The sequence below is a fragment of the Halictus rubicundus genome, chromosome 1 (genome assembly GCF_050948215.1).
Source record: "Halictus rubicundus isolate RS-2024b chromosome 1, iyHalRubi1_principal, whole genome shotgun sequence".
Classification (NCBI taxonomy): domain Eukaryota; kingdom Metazoa; phylum Arthropoda; class Insecta; order Hymenoptera; family Halictidae; genus Halictus; species Halictus rubicundus.
The window spans coordinates 19,787,410-19,793,629 of record NC_135149.1 but is presented as its reverse complement, the minus strand read 5'-3'; the positions used below and the strand labels follow the sequence as shown (position 1 = coordinate 19,793,629).

Here is a 6,220-nt window from a genome sequence, read left to right as displayed (position 1 = left end):
TGCTACATATCCATCAACTCTAATCGAACAAATTACTATATCAGAATTTGCATACTTGTAGAAACCATGGAAATTCAAGAGTTAAGCCAAGAGCAACCATCCCCCTTTTAAAATACCATAAAAATTTCATCTTTCAGAAAAGAAAAAGCTGATCCGGCACAACAATGGTGACTATAGTATTTACAGTGTATCTTCAATGGTACACAAATTCTATCGTGTATCGTACATAGTTGCCAAACTGTCTGCAATTATCGTTTCGATATGCGTAGAATATATTATACGTAATTCGTAGTTGCGTATCGCATAGTTTATCCCCAGGCTTGACTTTTACAGTAGTGAAGTATTAATTTCCCATCAGCGCCGTAACAGTTGTACAAATTCTTTAGCACTTGGTCTGGTGCTGGTGCAAACGTCTGATTTACGTACAGGAACTAGTAAACAAAAATATATACACATACATGCAATTGAATGGTAATTGATTCGTATTAAAGAGAAGACGTACTCGCTTTAGACTCACCAGTTTTTCGTCAGGCTCTAATTTCAGATACCTTCTAACGAAATCTGAAATTCTGCCGATATAGAAATCCTGACTGACCGACCATTTCTTTTGTTTCATTATAGGAGCATTACCGGTTGCTTTCAATAATATATCGACTGAAAAGTTTATTACGTGGTGAGCAAACTCTTACACGTACGAGATATCTCGAATCGCTTGTAAGCCATAATATTATGAAATCTTTTACTTTTTGCTTTATCCTTGGAAACCGTGTGTACCCCATTTCGCGCTATGAGAACTTCGGAAGGAATTGTTTCGAGACTGGCTGATGCTTCTTCGTTGGTTATACTTTCCCCGGTTTCCTCGGATTTTCCCGAAGTTTCCTGCGTGATACATTCGTTTCCAGTCTTCTCGGACATGGCAAGCGATGCGAATTAGCAGGCAATATTTCAAATCTCAAAGAAATATTGATAACGCAAATAATATACAATTGCAAGAGCACGGTTTCAACGATTTAATTGCTAAACGTCATTGTCTAACCAAACATTGACAAACTGAGTTCGAACATTTCGAATCTATCGTTCGTGGAACAAATTGGCAAATTAATCAGAACATGATCGCGCACCATTCATTGATGTCCAGATTCGTTTTACTGATCACCACCCTCGACAGATATCAGATACCACTTCCACATATTTACCAGATTCACGGTTACAAACATCAACAGTTTCGACTTTTGACAAGAGTTTCGCGTCTGCTCTAGAAAGTATATACTCTATACTCTATGGTATTATGTGGACTCCAATGAATAGGAAATGGACGACCTATATTCTATACTTGTTGCCACGTAAGAAGGAACCTGGCGACGGACAAATTTAAGACTTTACTGCGCATATGACACCAACGGAATTCGTTCATTGGCTAATCTCCTACTCGAGTAGGCAGTAAAGTCTTACATTCGTCCTTCGCCAGGTTCCTTCTTACGTGGCACCAAGAATAAAGTGCGTGATGACGCTATCTGACGACAACGCTGCGGTACTTGAACGTTTCGTACTTATTATCAGCAGAGAGGAAATGAGAGTGCTCACGCCCGGGATTTTAGCCTGGACCAGAACCTGCATCATCTTTTTAGCCTAGACCAGAACCTGCATCATCTTACCTGCATCATTAGCAGCGGATTCCTAATGAGGCCAGAGTGGATGCTACTTCTATGTTAAAAGAGGCTCTTCTATGTAGGCTCTGATCCAGCCTAAAAGATGATGCAGGTTCTAATACAGGCTAAAAAGATGATGCAGGTTCTGTTCCAGGCTAAAAAGGCGATGCAGAAAAGTGGCGACACTAAAACCCCGAGCGTAAGCACTCTCATTTCCTCTCTGGTACGAATACCAACCCCCAAATTCCGATATCGATAACTATCGATAATAAAAGTAAATCATCGATAGTTTTCGATAATGAAAACTATCGATAACCATCGATAGTACCATCGATAGTTCTCCACCACTACATATATATAAATCAAAGGTTAAATCAAATATGGCGATCAAATACATTGGCCGAACAACTACTTTTAAAGGGAAACCCTTGTGGGAAATTTTGGGAAACTTGAAGAATTTCGGAGTCGGTAGAATAGTTATACGAAGCCAATATCAAAGATATCCTGAGCCATGTTACATGAGAATATTAAAAGTAGCCGCGTTACCGATGACCGGCGAGGCGAATCCAGACGTAAGTTTGAATGTTTCGATTCGATGTATACATCCATACGTAGTCATTAGTTTCCAGTAAGTAATTGCGCTTGTAACGCACGTGTTGCGTGTTACAGAATATCCGAAAAGTGGTCGCTCTGGTTGAAAGGACGTTTCGTGGTGAAACGACGGTAAAACCCGTGCAACTAGAAACGGTAACCTATAAGCCGGATTACGTGTTGATACCAAAGGATCAAGAATCACAGTATACGAATGTATCTAATCGACCGGCTGCAAGAGTTATGCCTAGCGAGGCGGAATTTCCTCCCCTGCTGAAGGAAATTTTGATTCGAGAAGCAATGAAGGGAGGAGGGCAAGAAAATCCTGTGGTAGAACCAAAACTACGACTTCGATACAACCTAACTGGAGTCAAGAATTACTCTGTCGCGAAGGACGAGGAAACGCCTACGGTCGACGTGGAAGCGACAAAACGACCTACACTGTACACCGGCAACGAACGCGAAAATCGTTTGCAATAATAAATTAGAAAAAGCTTTTAAAATGTACATACACGAACCAAACTTTCCGAAGCGGTTTAGGCGATGTTGCTATCCTTCGGTTTCAGATGGTTTGTTCTGTTCATAGCGATCGCTCGACGATATGCTTTGCAGCGAAGAAAACCGACATCGTACGTACTCGGCTCGTATTCGCCTGCGTCGGCGACTTGTGTTGTTCCACCTGTAATTACCCCGTTTAACGTTGGATTGCCACGTTTTCGAATCGATACGTTAACGAAATATCGAACTGCGTCTACCTTTGATAGAAGTTACTTCTTGTTGGCCGATACGATCCTCGACTCCCTTGTTGGACAAATCTTTCTCGGCAAAGTCCTAACATTTAGAGTTTAGAGTGACAATGTAATGTGATGGAAATGTGTGTGTGCGTGCGCGAGCGCGTATATGTATGTTATGATCACACGATCATAATAATCGCATGGAGCACAATACACTTCCTCTACACATGTAAATATCTAGTTACCGTTGTTGAAAATGCATTCGCTAACCTTCCAGAATTGCCTCAATTCCTGAACGTCAACGCGTTTTCGTACAAGCCAGCCACGAACGTATCTTTGCAAGCACAGCGCAGCCTCGTCTCTGGTCCACAGCCACGATTTAGGATAAGGTGGCCTGTAAATGTTAGCCTGTAAATTAGTTGTCATTCGTTGAAAATATAGTATATAACCAGCATATGTACATATATAACCGATACCACAAAAATACATAGGATTCGCGCTAGTTTACCCACCGTAGAGACAGCCATCGTTGAAACAGTGGGATGTCGAAGGCGTGCACATACGAGGAAATGGTCTTGGAACGGCGCGGATTCCGATTCCACAAAATCTCCGCGAGACGATCGATACCGTTGAACCGACACTTTTGTATCTGCACGCGATCATTTACTCAATCATTACATATCGTAATTTCGTTAAAATATTCAACTATACCCGAAGCGCGTTCCACTTGTCCGCCGCCAGAAGCGTTTCCTCCAATGCGGGTAATAACAATCGAAATATTTGTTGATCAATATAAATCGATGGTGGCTGACGACAGTCTAATTGCAGCGCCGGATGAACGATCGACGTCGAATATCCGACTGTTTCTTCGACGCGGCGTTCGCATTTGAATTTGCATTCGCATTTGTACCTGCACTCGCAACCGCAATCGTTTTCTTTGGGTAATATCCTATGTGAATGTGCGAAACACGTTGCCGGGTCTTGCATGTTTCACGCTCAAACGGGGAATTACGTTTCTAGGATAATTGAACGCTTGAAAATCATTTGTCAATCGTCGGCATCGGCGCCGAGACAACGAGAGATATCGAACGATCAACAAGATGCCTTAACGGTTTGATCAAATTTGTGGATTTAATGATGAGGGTATAATTTGTTAGATGTTTGTTTCGTTTCTTCCTAAATGCCCGCATGCGATGCTCGATGTCCGATAGTAAGAGCTAAATTGAGGAAAGTAGGTACGAGTTATCCGTTGTAAAACAGAGAAAGAAAAATCGCTCGGTTGGCTTTTCGATGATTGTTTGGCTGTTACTTTCCGAGATAATTTCAGTCTCGCAAGCACCGTGGATCTGGAACGAGCAACTCGCATCGAGAGTCGAAGTCGACGAAACAGCGGACTGGGATCTTGATCGCGATGACCAAAAAGAACAAAGAGCGGCCACCGATCGCGTGCTTGCAAAACGGTTGATATACAAAGCAGAAGAAGAAAAGGGTAAAGGTGCTAGACAGGTATCAGACTCGAAGTCGGAAAGAACGAAGCCAGAGTCATCGCGACAACTCACCGACATCAACGGAACGAGAGAGAAAACAGAATCGGCGACGCAATCTCCGCACGATGGTAAGAAGGGTTTCGAAATCAGATTTCGAATTGCGTGCCACGTGCCGTGGAAACGTGATGCACCTATACATAGCATATCCGCGATAGCCGATATTGTTCTCCCAATTTCGATCGATCTACTTAACGGGTTCCGCATATTCGTCAGCGTCTTCGCAATCTGTCGAAGAAAGGGGTGTAGATCCGTATTTGTCCCGGCCGGCCGTGCGTACCGCGGAAACGGAAATGGAAATGGAAACCGGGACGCGGATCATGGAAGAGAAGGAGGTGTCCACCGCGAGTCAATTTTCAGACCGAGGTAAACCTAACGTTAGAATTAGTGTTACGGTACGATAGTCTTTGTTAGGTCAACAGGGAAACGGCCACTGCCACGACACTCTTTGATACAGGAACCGACGACGACGGTCTTACCAAAGAAGACGGATTGACGGAACGATCCGATACGACTCGCTTCGAGGACGAATGCGAATCAACCTGCCCACGGCGTATCTCGCGAAGCAAGTACTTTTTCTTTATTTTCTCCCGAAATCGATCGACAAAGTAGATAAAATAAAAACACGGATCAAATCGCAATCATCGAATACTATTCCTATAGAAAACAGAATACGTAAGCTCGAGGAAAGACAGAAGATCGTTGATACGTACTTGTTGAACAAGGGTACGCGTTACTTCGACAACGTCTGCACTTGTTCGCTTTCTTGTATCGTCCGTTCACTGAAAGAAGACTCGTTCGTTAGAAGCATAATAGCATCTGTTGCACTATTCACGTTTGGTCTCAAACTTTGCACGGAATTTGATGCGTGGTATCTGCCGATTCGGCTCTCGTAAAGCAGAATTAAATAGCCTAATGGAAATTACGAAAGTATGGTATCAAAGAAATATAATGTGGAATAAAATAAAGAAAAAAATATATATATTATATATGTATATATCTCAACATACTCATTTTTTCCTTTGGTGTTATTGTCGCTATTTATTAATATTCGCGATGGAATTTGTAGCAGACAAGTATAAAATCAACTGCAATTTCAAGATAACAGATTAAAGTTGTAAGAAAAAAAAATGCTCCAGGTGAGGCTCGAACTCACAACCCCGGCATTGCTCACTAGTCACTGTCTTATAAGTACCGTGCGCTAACCAATTGCGCCACTGGAGCTGTTGCTAACAAGTCCGCTAATAATGTTCTTATCCAGCTCGATCATCAAATTAAGAAAACCCATCGATTTTCTCGAATATGGAGCATGTGTTTGACAAGAATCCGTTTTTTCCAATAATGTAGTAAACATTTTAGGTTTACTGTGATATCGGCATACCGTCCGATGCACATATATATATGCCTACGTACGTATACGTGTGTATAAGTACGCATACTATGTATGTTTCAAAATATGTAGTATACACTACAAAGTTTTCTGAAATTGTTAGAGCGATATCTGTCGACAAAATATGGAAAACGCAAAAAATTCCCGTACGAATAATCTACATATTAGGTAGGTTGGAAACTTTTCAAGCACGGAAAAGATTATAAAGCAACGTGTGTTACATACATAGTATATAGTGCTACATTTTCGTGGAACGGTCAATCGAGTCATGCGGTCTCCCTTACTTTCACAAATTTCAACCAATTTATTATC

At 41.8% G+C, this 6,220-nt stretch overlaps 4 protein-coding genes and 1 non-coding gene across 8 annotated transcripts; 2 read left to right on the top strand and 3 right to left on the bottom strand.

Annotated features, from left to right (window-relative positions):
- Nucleotides 1-248: 248 nt before the first annotated feature.
- Nucleotides 249-1,463, bottom strand: Atg12 (Autophagy-related 12). 2 transcript variants are annotated; one of them, XM_076792600.1, is made up of 4 exons: nucleotides 1,122-1,463; nucleotides 744-951; nucleotides 503-654; nucleotides 249-431 (listed from the first exon to the last, which is right to left on the bottom strand). In XM_076792600.1, exons 2-4 carry the CDS (start codon nucleotides 913-915, stop codon nucleotides 309-311), a joined length of 447 nt encoding a protein of 148 aa, XP_076648715.1. In that variant the 5' UTR covers nucleotides 916-951; nucleotides 1,122-1,463; the 3' UTR covers nucleotides 249-308. The 2 variants fall into 2 exon arrangements, with proteins under 2 accessions (XP_076648715.1, XP_076648725.1); XM_076792610.1 differs by lacking the exon at nucleotides 1,122-1,463 and having other exon boundaries at nucleotides 518-654; nucleotides 744-1,115.
- Nucleotides 1,464-1,851: 388 nt separating this feature from the next.
- Mrps34 (mitochondrial ribosomal protein S34) lies at nucleotides 1,852-3,751 on the top strand. Its single transcript, XM_076793491.1, has 2 exons — nucleotides 1,852-2,221; nucleotides 2,319-3,751. Exons 1-2 carry the CDS (start codon nucleotides 2,030-2,032, stop codon nucleotides 2,718-2,720), a joined length of 594 nt encoding a protein of 197 aa, XP_076649606.1. The 5' UTR covers nucleotides 1,852-2,029; the 3' UTR covers nucleotides 2,721-3,751.
- Nucleotides 3,212-4,239, bottom strand: LOC143357209 (IQ domain-containing protein K). The gene is made up of 3 exons (XM_076793532.1): nucleotides 3,686-4,239; nucleotides 3,487-3,623; nucleotides 3,212-3,368 (listed from the first exon to the last, which is right to left on the bottom strand). Exons 1-3 carry the CDS (start codon nucleotides 3,959-3,961, stop codon nucleotides 3,212-3,214), a joined length of 570 nt encoding a protein of 189 aa, XP_076649647.1. The 5' UTR covers nucleotides 3,962-4,239.
- A 25-nt stretch (nucleotides 4,240-4,264) lies between these two features.
- Nucleotides 4,265-5,503, top strand: LOC143357156 (uncharacterized). Of its 3 annotated transcripts, none has more exons than XM_076793445.1 (4): nucleotides 4,265-4,589; nucleotides 4,735-4,884; nucleotides 4,976-5,083; nucleotides 5,182-5,503. In XM_076793445.1, exons 1-4 carry the CDS (start codon nucleotides 4,265-4,267, stop codon nucleotides 5,412-5,414), a joined length of 816 nt encoding a protein of 271 aa, XP_076649560.1. In that variant the 3' UTR covers nucleotides 5,415-5,503. The 3 variants fall into 3 exon arrangements, with proteins under 3 accessions (XP_076649560.1, XP_076649568.1, XP_076649552.1); XM_076793453.1 differs by having other exon boundaries at nucleotides 4,976-5,087; nucleotides 5,182-5,331; XM_076793437.1 differs by having other exon boundaries at nucleotides 4,265-4,884; nucleotides 4,976-5,503.
- A 146-nt stretch (nucleotides 5,504-5,649) lies between these two features.
- Trnai-uau (transfer RNA isoleucine (anticodon UAU)) lies at nucleotides 5,650-5,742 on the bottom strand. Its single transcript is given in 2 exon segments — nucleotides 5,650-5,685; nucleotides 5,705-5,742. It is a non-coding gene; the product is annotated as a tRNA-Ile (tRNA).
- Nucleotides 5,743-6,220: the final 478 nt, after the last annotated feature.

Bases quoted from the DNA above. Each gene is read 5' to 3' on its own strand.
- Atg12 (XM_076792600.1), bottom strand. From the start codon at position 915: ATGTCCGAGAAGACTGGAAACGAATGTATCACGCAGGAAACTTCGGGA. The intron at 655-743 runs GTAAAAGATTTC...TAAACTTTTCAG, and splicing joins TTCCAAGGATAAAGCAAAAA to TCGATATATTATTGAAAGCA. The intron at 432-502 runs GTACGTCTTCTC...TTTGTTTACTAG, and splicing joins AACTGGTGAGTCTAAAGCGA to TTCCTGTACGTAAATCAGAC.
- Mrps34 (XM_076793491.1), top strand. From the start codon at position 2,030: ATGGCGATCAAATACATTGGCCGAACAACTACTTTTAAAGGGAAACCC. The intron at 2,222-2,318 runs GTAAGTTTGAAT...TGCGTGTTACAG, and splicing joins CCGGCGAGGCGAATCCAGAC to AATATCCGAAAAGTGGTCGC.
- LOC143357209 (XM_076793532.1), bottom strand. From the start codon at position 3,961: ATGCAAGACCCGGCAACGTGTTTCGCACATTCACATAGGATATTACCC. The intron at 3,624-3,685 runs GTATAGTTGAAT...GATCGCGTGCAG, and splicing joins ACAAGTGGAACGCGCTTCGG to ATACAAAAGTGTCGGTTCAA. The intron at 3,369-3,486 runs GTGGGTAAACTA...TAACATTTACAG, and splicing joins CAACGATGGCTGTCTCTACG to GCCACCTTATCCTAAATCGT.
- LOC143357156 (XM_076793437.1), top strand. From the start codon at position 4,265: ATGATTGTTTGGCTGTTACTTTCCGAGATAATTTCAGTCTCGCAAGCA. The intron at 4,885-4,975 runs GTAAACCTAACG...TCTTTGATACAG, and splicing joins GAGTCAATTTTCAGACCGAG to GAACCGACGACGACGGTCTT.